At 45.8% G+C, this 18851-nt stretch overlaps 1 protein-coding gene and 1 long non-coding RNA gene across 35 annotated transcripts in view; one reads left to right on the forward strand and one right to left on the reverse strand.

The window, feature by feature from the left end:
• Shot (dystonin-like protein short stop) overlaps positions 1-18851 on the forward strand; it is a 100280-nt gene that overhangs the window by 44255 nt on the left and 37174 nt on the right. For 23 of the 34 annotated variants that reach the window (XM_071790273.1, XM_071790276.1, XM_071790287.1 and 20 more), the window contains 10 exons: positions 6561-6840; positions 7579-8032; positions 8130-8387; positions 8817-9390; positions 9563-9586; positions 9768-10241; positions 10318-11523; positions 11617-11700; positions 12900-13121; positions 18559-18674. In XM_071790273.1, the coding sequence (XP_071646374.1) occupies positions 6561-6840; positions 7579-8032; positions 8130-8387; positions 8817-9390; positions 9563-9586; positions 9768-10241; positions 10318-11523; positions 11617-11700; positions 12900-13121; positions 18559-18674 (3692 nt within the window). Of the gene's footprint in view, positions 1-1979; positions 2242-3086; positions 3367-4198; positions 4420-6560; positions 6841-7578; positions 8033-8129; positions 8388-8816; positions 9391-9562; positions 9587-9767; positions 10242-10317; positions 11524-11616; positions 11701-12899; positions 13122-15289; positions 15440-18558; positions 18675-18851 lie in introns of those variants that run through there. The other 11 variants (XM_071790279.1, XM_071790306.1, XM_071790304.1 and 8 more) reach the window with 4 other exon arrangements.
• LOC139820204 (uncharacterized) lies at positions 6817-7649 on the reverse strand. Its single transcript, XR_011733923.1, has 3 exons — positions 7552-7649; positions 7087-7311; positions 6817-6955 (listed from the first exon to the last, which is right to left on the reverse strand). It is a non-coding gene; the product is annotated as an uncharacterized lncRNA (long non-coding RNA).

Here is an 18851-nt window from a genome sequence, read left to right on the forward strand (position 1 = left end):
AAATGATTCAAGTGTAGGCATACACAGACTTTTACGTTCTATTTTATTACTGGCAATTTATGTCACATCTTGGATCGACGGATAACAGGCCACACTCCGCAGGAGGGCAGCAAAATAATGAAAAGCCGCGCAAGTGGGTCGCTTTTCCTTCCCGTCGTTTGTACTCGCTATCCAAATGGTTTTTATGGCATTCTATAGAAGACGGCATGACGACACGCGATCACGATTTGTCCCGAAAACGACAAGATCGTCCGACAATTGAATTGGATGATAGGATCAAAGTCTCGCGTATACATCGTTACGTTTGAAAACGCTATTAACGAGGAAGTCGGGTTTTTTTTTATCGGCGGCGATTACGACATCGATTTTCCATCATACCATTATCTCGATCGCCCTCGAGCGGCATAAAAGGATCGCGCTACCACGTAATTATCTCATTCGGATCGACGTTACCACGTTTGGTCCACGCGAATCGAAAGCGTATGTATCGATGTTCGTTTCTATGAGCGATTTATCCGCGTTGCGTGACATTCCAGTTCGCAAAACAGCTTATTAACATGAAGACCTCGCTCGTTACATTCTTAAATATTTATATATCGAATACACGGCCCCAAACCGGACCCCACGCTATTCCACAAACGAGGAGATTGTTTGTGATCGTTAAAAGTCCTACGTGCCAATGCGGCGGATGCAAATGATACATCTCATGCATTTTATAGGAGCAAATTCCGTTTCCGCTCTCATACGTGTATCTCTGGAATAACTATTTATTTCATTAATATAATTCTTCTATATAATTCTATTGACATAATTCTTTTTTAGTTTTTTAGTTTTAGTTTCTTTCCCTAAAAGCATGCTGCATTCGGAAACATAATCGCGGAGTCCAGTGTATTTTTATTTTCAAATATTTGTATTTTTATCAATTAAGAACGTGGAAAGCTATATGGAGCTACATTACATCACATTATTCTGTTACGTTAGGTACATCATATAATTATATCTTATCTTCTAACTTTTGTATTCTATACGCGTGAACATTCGATCTTGCGAGTGCTCTCGTCTCGTTTCTCGCGAATCTCTCTTGTTTCCTTATCATTATCATCGCGGCGCTTATCGGCCGTGATGCTTATCAGTTGCGCCCGAAACCGAGACACGAGCCGCCGGTGACGTCACCGAAAGCCCTGCGATCGCTCCGTTTCCTTTTTAGGTCCGTTCCGAGGAATCTCGGTCTTTACCAAGGTCGCGTGCCCGATCGCGGCACGACCTTGATATCGGGATAACCATACGCCACCGCTCACGCGCGTGAATTATGCGCGCGGTACCGTTTGAGACCCTGACGAGCGGAATGCCGTGGGACGCGTTAAGATATGGGTACGCATTATATACGTGTATTCTCGCGCGCCGGCGGAACGCAAAATCTCTAGAAAAGGAAAAGGAGGAAGGACGTGCGACGGTGACGTCCGGTGGAGCAGGAGGAGGAAGAAGCCCCGCCGGAGTCCCCGCCGATCGTATTACCGGACCCCACCGGCGCGTGAAGTCGATCGATCCAAGGACGCATGCGCGATCGATCTCGATCTCGCAGCTCGCGATGTACAGTGGAGCGCGTCAACGATCCGTTCCGCGAACCCTTCCTTTCGCTACTTCGAGGAAATATGGTGGGGGGGACACAATACACGTTGACGAGACACTTCAAAGTTGGCGGAAACGGATAAAAAAATGATGAAATTAAATAAATGTCGAAAAAAGTCTCCAAAATAGTTCAGCATGAAAAAATGTACGTAGATCCAGTTCTTTTAATCAGCGAGAAAAAGAGGGGGGCTCGCGGACGCGTCATTAAAGCATCGCGCCGTACATAGCGGCGCGTCGCGACGAGGCGAGGCGCGGTAGAGCGCGAGGTAGCGCCAGGTGGGTGGTTGACGGTAGAAGGGGGAACAGAAGTGCGAGAGGGGGCAACGTCTCTCACCTGTGCGCATTTCGTTGGCCTACTCTCGCCAGGACGGCCGGATGCTACGCGGCGATCGTCCGGCGATCGTGTCGCGCATAGTTGCTCGTCCGTCGTCAGTTAAAATCATCATTCCCGATCGTCGCCGTCGTCGTCGTCGTCGTCCACGTCCACGTCCACGTCCACGTCCACATTAGTGCTCGCGATTGCGTCGCGCGCGGTCGCCCGGCCGTCGGTTCGCGACGCGGAAGATCCAGGAAAACATCGTCCGTCAATCGTCGCGATGGTGACGTCGTCGAGTGCGTGTTGACAAGAGCGCGAGCTGTCACAACATTCGCCGCCACGCTGCCGCCGCGAATGCATTCGCAACAAATGCGTTCACGCACCCAACAGCTCGCTGTGCCGTCTCGAACCGGCGCGGCGCGGTTCCGCTTTGCGGCGACCGGCGTCTGGCTCTGGTTAACGTTGCCGGCGTGAACGAGCTACAGTTAGCGCGATGCTTCACCTCGCCGGCGAGACACCATTAGAGGCCAGCGGCCGCGGATCGATTTTTCGCGACTGTCGCAAGTAGTAGCCCCGATGGATGATGGATCCAGATGGTCTCGCGGCCTTAATGAAGCGTACGGCATAAAAGCACGTCGAAGCGATTGTAGCTCGGTCCTTCCGGTCCCAGGCCGGCGACCGTATCGCCGATCTCTCCCTTGATTCCGAAACGAAACGCCAAAATGTATCGACCTTTATTCTCGTCGCACGTTTAACTGTAACTGTTCAATCTTCGTTCCACGTCGACACTGAAGAACGTTGAACCGCGTGATTACATTGGACAAACAGGCTCGAAATCACATGATCGTACTTTACGTTAAATATACGGTGGAAATACATGAGCCCACGATTTTTGCTATTATCACTTTAAACATTGTTACACGATATTTACATTGAACTTAAATTCTCGCGCCGGGCAAATACGAGGAAGTCAGGCGGTTTCATCTGGTTAAACTGGCGAACGTGAACTGAATACGCGAATCGACATAACGCGAATTGTCGTAGTATTCTCGAGGAAAATACGAGCAGAGCGAGCGGTTTGGTGCACTCACGGCGACAACGCGGTGATTGTGTCACGTATGTAAATGAACAAATGTTGCAGCTCGCGAACGAGTCGCGGCTTGAACGCCTCGATCCGATAACGACCCCGGTGGGAAGAGCGGAGAAAGGGGAAAGGGCGATTACGCACGTGTTGCGATACCGTGCCTCGTGATCCACGAAAATGTCGATCTATCGGTTCAGCAAGGGGGGCAGGCTGTTCGTGCAGGGCACGAGGGAGGACGGCGATCGTGACGGCGTTTCACCTAGCCCAACGGGAACGCGGTCCGCCGACGATCTGCGAGCTATACACACGAAACGCCGATTGTCGACCGAGGTCTTAGGTAGTAAATCGAAATCGAGGAGAATAGGAGGGAAAGGATTCGCTCTGACAATCTCGCGCTGTTCGCGGAGAGCGCCTCGGGTCGCCAGGAGAGAGCGGTCCGCTCTGACTGATTTGCACGAGGTTGGAAGTTAGGTTGACTGCCGAGGAATCGCGATGATTTTGCGAGTATACTAATTACCAATTAGCTGAAAACTAATCTCTCTCCCAGAGAGAGGGAGATTGGGATCTTCAGTTAATTGGTCTTTACGGAGACAATGAGAAATTGCGAAACGTGCCTCCCACGTCTCTACGCGTATAACTACGACTCGCACCTCTCGGTGATAAGAAAATAAACAGTCTTATATAATGAAATATGTAGCACATGGCCTAAGAATATCGCGGTGCAATTATGCGCCTGCGATTTTGAGTTGCATTAATGCTCGGTATCGCTGGCAGAGCTAACGCGACGTGCAGCAGTTTCCCTCGCGAGTGCCTTCTCCGGCGCCGGTTGTCCTTTCTCAGCGAGGTATAATAAACCGTTGCGTCATCGTGACTTTAAAGACTCTTCCACCTCATTCGTACCAAATTCAATTGCAGTTTGCCGTATTCCGCGCAGTTAAATGGCTAATGTGTTTTCCTTGTTAGTAGCTAACAATAAGACAATGTTGCGTCTCGGCGCGCTTGAAAAACAGCGATTAGGCGTAGATGTTTGCAGCGATAGCTGGCATAGCGATCACTCGATAGCACTATTTTCAAATTAGCGCATCGTCAGAACGAATCCTTTTCCAAGTTGGATCGCACGATTCTCTTCTCGTTCGACGTTCTGTATCGCTCGGTTCGCGCTGCCTCAGGTTCGTCGATCGAATCGACGAAAACATCGAGACGCGGTGAGAACGGCACGAAGCGCATCGTCACTCGCATCGTCCGCAAGACCACGACTTTGACGCGCGGCGAGGAGCGTAGCGTCGCCGAGGACCTGACGAAACGCGCCCATCCTAAGTATCTGCAGGATGCTAGCTCGTCGACGATGACCGTAACCCGGCACGTTCCAACGAGAGCGAAAACTGTGCGGGTAAGCGATTCTGCGTGGAAAAGTTGCCAGACAATCTCTTGGTTTAAATATTAAAACGCTGACGTATCAAAGAGGACTAATCGCGAACAGATCGATTCATATCATCGAAAAATATCTTCGAAGATTGGCGAATACCTGGTGTATGCGTTCACAGCTGAAAATAAGCCAAATATAGCTATGAACATTTCGAGCGGCAGAGACATTTGCATTGAAACTCATCGTGGAAGTGTTCGACTTAAACGCTCATTCGAATGAAGCGCTCTCTCTCTCTCTCTCTCTCTCTCTTTCTCGTCACAACGGATGCATCGCCTTAATTAGGATTCGAGCGGATACTTACGCTCGCTTCGGTCTCGTAGCTCTATTACCGTTCCACTTAATCCGCTATTTCGCCCCTGCAATTAACCCGCGAAGGAGACAGTGTTTTTTCTCGTGACGTCCAAGCTGTGGCCGGGACGGTTACCTCGTCGTGTTAACCATGCGACACGAAGAATGAAACTCGGCGAAAAAGCTGTTTCTACTTATTTGTCGATACCGCTTTCGACGTTACTCAATTGTGACAGACGAGGCTTGGCCAAATGCACTCTCTCTCGAGATTGGAGTCGCGTCGTATCGCCGACAATGCTCGTCGAACGTGTGCTTCGGTATTTTGCCCGATATTCTCTCGATAAATCAAATCGCGCGACGGTTGAACGATTTATGCCGAGGGCAACCCTTGCAACCTGTTGCTGTGCAAATTGCGTAGGTGTAGGGAATCAGATGGCACGGGACGACCCATTCGAATAGCGCACATTTCGTATCGCGAGCGCGAGAAAACACACGATGACCCGAATACAAATGCCGGCTTTTATCAATGCCAATGGCAACGATCTCAAGCGGTCGCGATCTCGATTTAAGCGTCGGTGCCAATGTCAAGTATATTGCCAGTGGCATAATTTGTCTCTATTATTTCACTACTTGAGCGAGTTTGGTAGTCAGCCAGGTGGCGAAGTGCTTTCATCGCGTTGAACATCTAGGAGAGATCAAGTGCGAAGTATTTTAAAAATATCGCGAAGCTATGAGACTTGTTCTTATTTATCGAACTTGACATATCTTAAAATTAACAGAAAAAAAAAGAAATATGATTAAGATGTAAAAGACGTGGCTAAAAATAAAGCTTATCGAATTTTTTTTTAAATGTTAAGACAGAAAATATTTGTGACGCTATTATTGAAACAGCACATCTTCTCCTGAATGATTTTATTCATAGCCGAGGAGCATCTATGTAGATAATTTTATCAGCCGCTGTATTTTACGTGTTAAAGTAAGCAAAACGACTTTGCTGGTTCAGTGAACTTGACGTAAACGTAATAAATAATACGTTAGGTAACAACAGCACTCGATTGTCGATAATCGGAGTAAGCCGGGAAATACAGGAAGAAGATCTTTACTGGCGCGATATAGCGTGTATCTATACGTGATAAGATAACCCCGTTCAGAACTGTGACGTGAAAACTCGTTTTCTTATCCTAATATAGAAAAGAAGACATATATTATGTACGCAGCTGTTTTCAGAATTATTCTGTCAATGGCCGACACGAGTCTCGGCATTGTTGAAATAAAATTAGCGATAGAAAATACGTTAGAATACGATAACGTTAGAAATTATTTAAAAAAAGGAAGTGTAATAATAAATGATACTCTAAAATCGATTGATGCCGTGACCAATGTTCTCCCGGCGCCGGCCGGCTAAGCAAAATGTCAATAGTTCTCGAAAGGTTGTAACTTTCAGTTTCCATTAACTTTCAACTAAGAAAATAGAACTATGGAAGGTTGCAAATACGCATTATATAACGCGCGCATAATTTTATGCTTGATAATTTTAAATGAAACCGGTACATGTAGCTTTCGAATGTAAATTGTTCCTCGAGTGTTACTAATTAAAGGTTTTAAAGACTGCTATTCTTCAAGAGAACTTCCCCATTCAATCTGAAATGATTATTGCAACGAACGTTAACTATATTCATTATTTGTTGAAACAGCGGCACCCGAAACATCGTAAAATGATACATCGAAGGGCGAACCAATATCTATTTTCATGCTACATATTTTTAAGAAACTTTCATTGCGTATTTTATTAAGAAAATTTTATTCTATTTTTCTAGATATCGGACATAGTGGTTGGGCAGGAACCGAATGTAACGGCGCGCGAGGCTCTCTTGAGATGGGCCCGACGATCGACGGCCCGATATCCCGGTGTACAGGTGACCGATTTCACTTGCTCCTGGAGGGACGGTCTGGCTTTCAGCGCTCTTCTCCACAGGAACCGGCCGGATCTGGTCGACTGGAGAACCGCGCGTTCAAGCCAGCCGCGAGAGCGGCTCGATCGGGTCTTCTACGTCGCCGAGCACGAATACGGTGTTACGAGGCTTCTCGATCCAGAAGGTAACGAATGATTATCCGATCAAGCGTGCTGCAATGCCCTAATTATTTCTAAAACCATTTGACATTGACCCATAAGTGACTGTTGCTCCGATCATGATTTTTATGCATCGTTTATCTGAAAATTCGAAGCAAAAAAATATCGAGATGCGTGTTTCGTGTCCTAACTTTTTTTTTTATCGTCGCGTTATCTTGGGTCGCTCTTGTGGTTTCATCTTACAAAGACGCCTTTCACGGGTACAGCCCTACCTGTGTTTCCCTCGTTTATGTATGCCCTGTGCGTGAACAGTTCCCGCGGGTTCTAGCGTGGTGCACGTACTTTCTGGTCACGGTTACCTGACCAGAATCGCTTCCGGTCTCGGTTCGTACACCGTAACGTCGCGCCATCGGTAGTCGTCGTAATTATGCTTTCTATACTTGCGTCTTGCAGGTATCTGACATTGGTATCAGGTTGCAAGGAAAAGCGAAACTTGTCTACGGATAACGTATCTTATTATTCGATATGACTTGCGATAGATTTTACCGGGTTTTTTTCAATAGATATGGATAACATCTAGATTTTTTATCTTTCAAATATCGTTACTTTATTAGCGTTGACAAAATTACTCTCGTTTTTCAAATATTATTAAAAATGATGAGTCTAGAATTTAATGATGATTTTAAGAAGATTAGTGAGAAATAATTTATTATATTTACACACGTGGCGTGACTTACGCAAGGATTCTTATGTACTCTGCGCAGATGTTGATACCCCCGAACCAGACGAGAAGTCTTTGATTACGTACATCTCCTCGCTTTACGACGTGTTCCCGGAGCCACCGGCCATTCACCCTCTGCTCGACGTCGAGGCGCAAAGACGGTCCGCGGAATATCGCGAGCTCGCGAGTTCGCTTCACTTGTGGATCCGCGAGAAGATGGCCCTCATGCAGGAGCGAGCCTTCCCGCCAACTCTGATCGAGATGAAGAAACTAGCGGCGGACAGCATGAAGTTCAAGAACGAGGAGGTGCCGCCGCGATATAGAGACAAACAGAGATTGACACACATTTTCCGAGACCTGCAAAAGTCCTTCGAAACGGTGGGCGAAGTGGTGGACATGGAAGCAGAATTGCATATTGATGTCATCGACAAGAACTGGAATCGCTTGATAATGTTGCATCAGGAGCGCGAGCAGGCTATTATAGATGAAATTAAACGGTAAGTCCGATTATCATAAATTAAACGCGTGTGTATATATATAACGCGTTTGTATGTGTAAATATATGAATATACGAGTGTACTTTGTACGTCACAGACTCGAGCGGCTGCAACGACTCGCCGAGAAAGTGCATCGCGAGATGAAAACGACTGACAACAGACTGGAGGAGCTCGAGAGATGTGTGGAGGACGAAGCGCGCAGGCTTGATCGCCTTCATCCTTTGGAGGCGAAACACGCGGTGGATCTGCTGGAACAGGACATACGCAACACGGAAACACAGATACAGAATATATTCACTGATGTGCACACTCTTACGGAAGGTAGATACAGTCAGGCGCCCGAGCTTCACAAGAGGTAAAACATTCATTTTTATCCGAGTTATGAGGATCTAAAAATTCACACTCTTAGAATATCGATATCGCAATGTAGAATCATTTGCATGTTACGCGCATGTCTGCTCTGTTCTCGTATGCATAATTACATTGTTTCTAATCTCGTAATCTTTGCTAATGAGTGAAGTATTAGCGCGCTTTCCATCGCCACGACGATGCAGCTTTCGAAAATCAAGTCATGCACGTATCGTGTTTAGCGACTTTCCAAATATCTCGGGACATGTTTGAACATGTTGCTATATCCGATAAGATTTCCTTTATTCAAGTTTACCACATGTCAATATATCTTCAAATAAGTAAATAGCTAATGACGTATACATTGATACAATATTAAATAACGTGACTTTAAGATAATAAGAATTAAGTGAAACTTGTTTATTTGCGTTTTCAGAGTGCAGAAATTGCATCAAAGATGGGTTGCAGTACGATCTCTCCTGCACAGACGTCTGGTACATCCGCTCTCTGCGGTTTCCTTTCCCGTAGAGGAGCGTGTTGTCACGAAACACCGCACTACCGTCCACGAAACACGATTGGTCGATACCAATCCACACTTCCGCGCGTTGCACGATTGTATAGATTGGTGTAAGAGCAAATTGAAGCATCTACAAGAAGCGGATTACGGATCAGACTTGCCTAGCGTGCAAAATGAATTGGATGTACATCGTCGAGAGCACAAGAACATCGATCAGTTCCAGGCCAAGGTCGACAAATGCGTGCAAGCGAAGAACAATTTCCACGGCGAGGAACTCACGTTATACAACCAGCATCTTAGTACTTTGCAAAAGCTCTACGCTGAGCTTCTTGCCGTATCGAATAAGAGGCTCTCCGATTTGGAGACCCTGCACGATTTCATACAATCGGCTACTGGCGAATTGGTTTGGTTGAACGCAAAGGAGGAAACAGAAATCGCGCGTGATTGGAGCGACAAGAACCTTAATGTGCAGAGCATCGAACAATATTATGAGGTTGGTCATTATTGAGCGACTTTTTTCAACAGTAGAAATGATAAAGTCCATTCTCGTGATTTGTAAGATCCACATAAAAACTGATACGCAATGTCATTAAATTACCTTTACGATATGTAATATGTAGCTCTTCAGTTGATTTGAATTAATTGGAAATATCTTTTTTGTGAAGCAAACGTATGGATCTGGTATAGAGGTAAAATATGCAATAAAAGTGCTCATATTTTTTTATTCTGACCCAATGTTTCATTTTTGCTAGATATTATTTGTTTAAATTTTTAATTACAAATTTACGTATTCATAGATCTCAATTTTTAATATAAATTTTAATTCAATATTCTATATAAGTAATAAGATATTTTATTATTTATTTGCAGTCTTTGATGAGCGATTTGGAGAAGCGCGACATACAGTGTTCGGCAGTGCAAGATCGCGGTGAGGCGCTGGTTCTTCAGCATCATCCTGCCGCGAAAACAATCGAAGCATACATGTCCGCAATGCAAAATCAGTGGGCCCGGCTACTGCAATTTACCCTCTGCCTTGAGGTACATCTAAGACACGCCGCGCAAAATCAGCAATTCTTCAAAGATATTCAGCAGGCCGAACAGTGGATCTCCAAACAGGACGATACATTGAATACCGTTTACTCGCAATCCGATTTCGCATTGGACGAGGGAGAACGACTTTTGAAGGGCATGCAAGCGTTGCGCGAGGAGCATAATAATTATGGCGATCACGTACAGAGACTCGTGGAGAGAGCAAAGGACATCGTGCCTATGAAGCAACGCAAGCAACCTGTCACGCGACCGTTACAGGTCACTTGCATCTGTACCTACAAGGAAGTCAATGTAGTAAGTATTTCTTAATGCGGAGAAGTGAAATACATACGTTTAAGTATACATATTTCTTATCTATATCTCTTTGTAGATGTCTATCGAGAAAGGAGAGCAGTGCACGTTGTACGATACTTCCGGTAGAGTTAAGTGGCGCGTCAAGAACACGCAGGGAGTGGAATCTCGTGTGCCAAGTGTCTGTTTCGCGCTGCAACCTCCCGATAAGGAAGCACTGGATGCTGCGGAAAGATTGAGGCGACAATATGACAGAAGTGTTGCTCTCTGGCAACGAAAGAATTTGAGATTACGACAAAACATGATATTCGCGACTATCAAGGTTGTCAAGGGTTGGGATCTGCCGCAATTCTTGGCGATGGAACAGGATCAACGTACCGCTATCAGAAAAGCGCTGAATGAAGACGCGGATAAATTGTTATCGGAGGGAGATCCGGCGGATCCGCAACTCAGAAGATTGAAACGAGAGATGGCGGACGTCAATCGGCTGTTCGATGATTTTGAAAAGCGCGCCAGGGCCGAGGAGGAATCGAAGAATGCTGGACGCATTTTCAACGATCAAGCGTCCTCGCTTCAGCAGGAACTCGACGAGGCCGAGCGAATTCTGAACGCGCGCATAGCCGCGCCCTTACCTCGAGACCTCGACAGCTTGGAACATTTGGTATTGCAGCACAAAGACTACGAGCAAAGTCTGCAACGTTTGGCGCCGGATGTGGAACAAATGCAGCAAACGTTCCGCGGAATCACCCTGAAGACCCCGGCGATGAGGAATAAGCTCGACAACATTACGACCAAATGGAATCACCTGTGGAACCTGAGCAGCTTGTACATTGAACGCTTGAAGTGCGTCGAAATCGTGCTGTCCAGCCTTGAGGAAAATACGGCGGCTATCTCGGAATTTGAGATCAAGTTGGCCTCTTTCGGCGAGTTACCATCGGACGTGAAAGGTTTGCAATGCGTGTTGGAGGATCTGATGGTTCTTCAGAACGCTATCGCGCAGCAGCAAGTGTCGGTGGATCAACTGAACGAGGACGCGCATAACGCCAGGCGTCTTGTGGAGAAATCGAGACCGAATCATCGTGGTCCGCACGGCGACATGGACAGATTGGACGCTGAGGTCAACAAACTGAACGCTCGATGGACGAACGTTTGCGGACAGCTAGTTGACAGACTGCGCAGCGCTGAAACGGCCTACGGATTGGCGCAGCAATATCAGAACTCGTATCAAAACGAAGTGGACTTTGTCGATGAATCCTATGGAAAATTAGAGATGGAGAACACCAAGGTAGGGAGCGCGAACAATTTCAATGATTTTGTGTTATTCTCTCGCGCGTTATCGATGAGCGTTAAACTCACAATTTTTTTTTTATGGATTCAGAACCTGTTGAGCAAGGTGTTGGATCGCACACCGGCAATCGAGGCGGTGAATCTCACGGGCGGCAGACTGATCCGCGAAGGGAAGGTGAGGACACGTGGATCGTAATGTATAATTCGGTGCTAGTAAGCCTTATAGGTAGCCTCTTAGCTTACGGTGTGAATGCTTGCATGAATGGAGTTCTGCGTGTGTCTTACATACATACAGGTCTCATCACAGTCCATTGTACGCGCCTCCGAGGTTTTTTCAGAAAATTATGCGCGCGACACGAATCCTTTCCATTTAGCGTCTCGTCGGAGCGGCCGCTTTTTCTGGAGTATCGAGCGAGCAGTCGCAAGACGCGCACCGAGACGCGTTACATCTATGGCTGTGCATAAACATGAACATGAACGTTCCTTTACAGTCCGAATTTCTGCTGCTGCCTTTTTCCACCGGTCTTCTCGGCGACGTCACGTCAATTTTCTAGCGGTAAAATTCTCTATTTGCGTCCGGGCCCCGTGCCATTAAACGGCACAAACCATCTTAACTGCCATTCATTAAGTAAATATACTCACTTATGTAACGCAGCGGGGACGATACGATCTACGGGCAGCGCGCATTTGTAATATCACTAGGCCTTTCTCTCCTTTTTAACTTTAACGGCAACCTCGTTAACATAATTACATCAGAAGCACGATTGAATGAGCTGCACGACCTCGCCTTTAGCGGCGACCTAGTGCTGATTTTTGTAAATCCTAGATATATCGCATACCGCTTAGGCGCTTAACACAATATACGATTGATATTTCCCTGAATCCGCTGGAATCACAGATAACCCAGTGAGGTATAACATGCGCAGCTGAGCGAGGTGGAGACTGACAAATTAATACGTAGGAAAATTCGCTGAGGTACACAAATGAGTACTCGTGAACTACATTTCGGCACGAATTGGACACATATCCCTGCTCTTTACCAATATTAATTGCAGCGCTACTGCATTAATCGCTGCTTGTCCTTAGCGCGACTATACGAAGTAGCCCCGAAATTATTTCAAACACGGTTAGATTAACGTATTGACGGGAGTAACCGGCAGCTACCATTAATACACTTGTTTACCGGAAGTACCACATTGGGTTGTCAAAAGATCACAAAGATCGCCAGCCGCGCGGTGAACACACCGCGCGCGGCGGTCTTCAACGCCTCGTCTCTCGCTGTCGCTTTCGGAATCCGCTAACGGTAATTGCCGCACACACACACACAGCGATCTAATTGCACTAACCATAACGGACTAACCGGAAACCCCCTAGATTTACGGACAAAGGCTCCGAGCGTTCAAAGAACAATTGGAAGATATCTGCCCGTCGTTGGACGCATCGGTGAAGAGGCCGCGGAGAGATTCCGTTATTACGGTCGATAATGTTGCGCGCGATCTAGATACCCTGAACCGAAGATACACGACCCTCGTGAACCTGCTTGAGGAACGAGTCAGGCAGCTGGCACTACTACATCCTGAGGACACTTCCCTGCAGGTGAGTTTTAACATTTTTCTTCTTGTCTGCGGTCTCTCTCGAAATCCGCCTGTGAAAGTAGACTGTACATCTATTTCTCCGGCAGAGTCTTGGGACTCTTCGATTAAAGAAAACGGAAAGTGACATGACAATTCTTCAACACGTTCAATATTTTTTTTTTTTTAGAAATTGTCATTACCGCAAATAGAATAAATCGGAGTTGTTCTCTAAGAGAGGATATCAACATCGTCCGGCACGCGTAATTTTTCATTATCGCTGTTATTGAGCAATCAGAGGCAGCTCGAAGGGCCGTAGGCGAAGTGGGCTGCCGGGTATTTTTGATTAGGTTCAACCTTCGCCACGTGTCGAAACGTGAAACGGAATTAATACCGAGGCACGGCAAGGCCTCGCAATTTCCATTGCCGATGGGCGAACGTTGAGAATCCGCGAAGCTATTAAGACCCTCGATCGTAACGCTCTTCGACGTTCGGCGAACGACTTATCGCGCGATAACGAATTAGAACTATTTCTAATCACGCGAAGGTGATTTATTACGTCAAAGTCGTACGGGATACGAATCCCGCATCGATCTTTACAGTAAGAGAGAACGAATTAACATTAATATTTCCGAATAACGAAAGGATAACGAATAGTTAGTTACGACGGATCTTTTTTTCGCATATTACACGCACGCAAAAAAGAAACGCTTTTTAAGTAAAATTGTTACACAAGATAAATACGAGGTATAAATAAAAATAAAGGCGCTTATCATGCTCCTCGAAGGTAGTGCTTGCGACAATCGGCCGAAGGCTCGGTCGAAAATCACGCGTGGGCTTTTTCATCGCGGAACGAGGGAGGCGTATCTTCCGAGAACCGACTCGATCGAGATTCCTCGGTCTCGGCAACCGCGCGCGGTGACATAAGCTGGAAATTAATGAGCGGCGATGAACGGGCGCTCTCATGAGCTCTCGAGAATCCGTATGTGCCCACATCGCCCGCAGGTATAATTATATTCCGAATGACGACGACGTCAGAAATAGCGGCTATTTTTCTCGGTGATATTACACGCCTCGCCAGGTAGCGCGTAAACGCCGGAAGGTGTGCGGACCGCGCGGTTTTTTGTTGTTTTTTTTTTTTTTTTTAATCTAATCGCGACTGGTTTGCGTGCGCTCGCCACCGTCGGGTCGCCGTCGAGATCACGTTCGTCACGCCGCTACCTCGAGGGTTTGTTTTCCCCGGTCGTGATCGAGCGAAACAGCCGTTTTGACACGCGACCGACTTTCGCCTCCGATTAACGGCGGCTCTTCATCTTTCCCGCTCGTCGTGCCGGCCTCGTGGATCGATAGGGCCGCACGATATGCCGACGCGAAGGCAGAACGAAAAAGCAGTGGCGCGTTTACACCTGTTGAGGCCCCCCAGTTCGTCGGACAATTGCAATTAGTTCGAGCTGAAAAAAATGAGAAAGAATATGTCTTCATTAAATGTACACGTTTAATTTAATTACATATTAATTACAATTTTATCTAATTTCACCGTGCTTCTTAGAAAACGCAGCTTAGTTTGACCGTCGCGGTGTATTTTTCTTGGCTTTATTTTGATGAACATTTTGCTTTATTAATTAAAATCATTAGTCTGGATTTTCGAATGAGGAAGTCGGTAATCCGCGTATTTTACAAATAAGCTTCAAATTCCTGCCGCGACACGAGCATCAATCAAGATTAATCGAGAGACAAGGCCACATCGGTCTTCAGCGTAGCGTCCTTAATTCCTAACGCATCGTTCACCGTCGCGATATAAGCCTCGTAATATATTTACGACTCCGAGGAGCCACCCGTGTGTGACTAGAAATGTTAAACGAGCTTCGACCGACTCGCGCCGGCTATAAGCTATTGCCGAAAATGCGAAGTACATACGTTTGTCCTCGAGAGCGAAATGAAAGCGCAGTCGATTACGACTATTACGTAATCAAAACGCATCGGAATGCGGCTCGTTGAATCGAGGCCGATTTTTTAAAAGCACGAAAAGAGCCTCGGGGTTCTAGAACAGCCTGAACGAATTATCAGTGGAAGCACCCACGCTTAAACGCGCCACTGGACCGCGGCGGTGCGTCGGCGCCGCCACTCGCGTCTCCTCCGAGGACCGGCTCGGAGGAGAGAGAGACGAGTCGCCGCAGTCAGGGACCGTCGGTTGCGCGGATGACCGTCCGCTCGTCGAACATGCTCGCCGGTCGTGCGAACGATTAGACGTCGTCGTCATCGTCGTCGTGAGCGCGATAGAGCCGCGAGAGCGATTTCGCTCCGACGTGCCCCCGATGAGCGATCACGATGATCGTGCGAAAGGTACGGAAGGGTGGAGGGACGAGCGTCGCGTGCTCCGGAAACGGGATACGCCGGTATCCGTCGGTGAAACCGGACACTTTCGGACGTGTCAGATGCGAGTGGAAAATTGACGAGAAGTCGATTACGAAATAATCTTATCGCTGGAGCGAGACGTCCTTGAGACGTCTTGGGTGATATCCATGGGGGTCGATTTAGAGTCACATGTCTGGAGCCGAGAATCGCGGAAACTGTCCGCGTCGACTTTGACGCGTTCGCGATCGACAAATGAGGAGCACAACCACAGCAATTAAATTTCTTTAATATTGTTTAAGTCTGTTTTATTTGATGCGCGTGAAAATTTTATAAATTTATAATTTATTGCAAAACGTGACGAGGTATTTAGAGCTGTTGGTTAACATATGCGCATATGTCAAAACGAGTCGAGAAGTGTAATCGTGATTTGGCATGTTTCTTGCCTTCTGCGGTTCTCAAAGAAGTGACGGATCAGCTGCAGATTCTCTACAATCCTAATATCCAAAACTTGACACGTTTAAAATCGTCGTTCTTTATTTAATTTTACAAATGCGTTTCTTTTCACATTGGCACGAGAAGAATATTGCTTTTTAAATTCTGAACTTATGATTTTATTGTCGTTCAGCAAGTTCTTACATCAAGAATGCGATTACTCGCGAGGAGCTCTTTGATGTGTCATCCTTTACGATGCTCAGGGTACATCTGGCGATACTTTTTGCCACTTGCGAACAGCTTAGAGCTCGGATATTCCTACGTGAATTCGAATAAGTGAATATCTTGCCGCCGGTGTTTACTGTTACGAATATTTACTACTTTATTGCTGACATCCACATTCATGAACTCACGCTACTTTATTGCCGTCTATATTCGCGCTCGGATTTTATCGCGGAATGCAAATTTAAATGCGCGTATGCTTATATATATTAATAAAATAAATCGCCAGAGTCATAAATTTTTATACATTCGGCGGCATATATTAAAAATTGAATGCCAAGTGATGCTTTTTTATCCGAAATATTTAGGCTCAATTTTTATTTTTGTTTGTGCATATAGTCTTATGTATCCTCTTGTATATGCAGAATGCGACGTTCGCCAAATCTTTTATTGGCTTTCGACTCGGTCGTTTCTGATTACGCTCTTATCGGCTCAACGCTGTGCGACGCGATTGATTAGGTCGTTTCAGCAAGGTAAACCATCCACTCGTCGACTTCTTATCGATAGCGCGATTTCACTGGGAATCGGTTTTACGTACGTTGCACTGTCACCTGCATTGTTATTTTTCCCGGGGTAGCTCGCGTCTTTAAATTCACCGTACTCGGCGTGTCTAATAGCGGATTCTTATTTTAACGCGTGCACAGAGTGACCCAGAAACTGATCGGTATTCGAGAGAAAGAGAGAAGAGTGAAAGAGCGACCGGGGTCTCTTCTAGATTATATCGAATTTATTTTCGTATATCTCGAAACTTTCACGGTTGTTTTTACACTCTTGATAAATGATAACTCGTCAAAGATATTTTAATCTTCAGTTGCTCAGAACTCGAAGATTGTATTGACACTTTGAAGATAAGACCGTCATTCTTTATTTGACTTCCGTTTATTGCGATATCGTAAATGTTTTTAAATGACTCTGCATTTACATGCGTGAAAAGCCACGTGTGTACATCACGATTAAACGGTGACGAGAGTGATACAATGAGACGTAACGACCGAAATATATAATAATACTATCGAGTCAAGTTGAACGACTTCCCGATTACTTTTTAGATATGCAAACTGCGTCAACGAAAGCAAGTAAATTAATTTTTCATTAACATAATTTGTACAACCGGTATATAGACGATCGATCGCTCGAAGGTCGGCGATCACATCGATCAGGTATAATTCGATCGGTGGATTTACGATGCAACTAAATCGGTAACGGGTTGCTTCACGGTCACTATTAATATTTCTTGTGTTCTTCGTTCATTTTATTTTTATTGGCATGAATTGCTTCATCCGTATAGAATTAACGTTGTTAGCGTCATTAAGGAGATGAAAATATTTTGTTTGTGAGTTTAGAAGACATATTTATTCGCATAGATTGCTGTAAATTATTATTTCTTTTTACATTTTCAAATAAATCCGGCGATTTGTTTCAAATATTTCTACAGATATTCGTGTTCTGTGTTTAATACGTGATGGACGTGCTTGATTGCTATCTAGCATTAAAATTTATGCACGTATAAATTTCGTATAATGTTATTTCGTAACTGAATTATGTTCCATTCGGGATTTTCAAGGCCCGCCGGCTTGTTCTTCGTCAGGTCGCACGTGTTCTCCCATGTCTCCTTGGATTCCATGAGTTGACAATAATGGGAAAGACAGCATCCGTCTTCGCGATGACATAAGCAAGTGACGTAGACTCTTGACGGACGCCTACGAGTGCGAGGCAAGATTTATCACGCGTCCGAAATTACGCGTTTTGGTATATTGCGATACCTCTCTCGTTCGGAATTGGGTAATTAAAGGCAAGGCGTGCGTCGCGCCGGATAAAATTTTGCGTAAGAGTGATTCGCGTTCGGCGCGTGCGTGAGCAATGCTATATTTAAGAATCCCCGTCTCGGCTGAAAGATCGCGCGGCGCGGCGTGGCACGTGGTCCAATTATACGCTGGTCCCCGCCGCATGTAAACTCATATGCATCGCCGCGCGGGCTGACTCATTTAAATGCATGCGAGAAGTCCGTGGACGATTCACAGCGTGGATGACGCGGTCGTTAATCGGCTTTTGGTAATCGAAAGATCGACAGGTTGACCCAGATGTACCCAGGGTCTTTAAAAGGACGGCGAAAGACGGCATTTGACCTTTTACATAAGCAACTTTCGCGAATAGTGGATTCAGTTACCGTGAAATAAATTTTGTCTGAACGAAAGTTCGATTTAAAATAGGAATTTTTTATATCGATAGTTATCATTCTTTTATCGTGCCTTTGTCGAAGAAAAATTGAGACTGCAGACTCCGCGAATTCTGAACGTCACGTTCGATGTAGAAACGAATGCATAGCAAATATATGTAAATGATAGATAGTATGATAGATCGTTTCCTGCAAGTCGCAAAATGTTTACTTTCAGCGTGTTCTTCAAGAACAAAGGCCGCTGCGGACGTTCCGCACAGAGTTCAACATATACGAAAGCACTACTAGCGAGGAGCGTTACACATCCACAACCACACACTACACACAATCGCAGTGAGTATAACTTGCGTTAGAAGTTGGGAAGTCCCGTCTATTCGCGCAGTAGAGAAGTACCCTTCATCCGCTATATGATACTACACGATAGGAGCTTATTTTCCAATTACCTTAGATCCACATTTAATAAACGAATTCAAGCTTTTTCGTGCACGCGAGGTGCGTTTCGGTCCGACG

Source organism: Temnothorax longispinosus, chromosome 10, assembly GCF_030848805.1.
Source record: "Temnothorax longispinosus isolate EJ_2023e chromosome 10, Tlon_JGU_v1, whole genome shotgun sequence".
Lineage (NCBI taxonomy): Eukaryota > Metazoa > Arthropoda > Insecta > Hymenoptera > Formicidae > Temnothorax > Temnothorax longispinosus.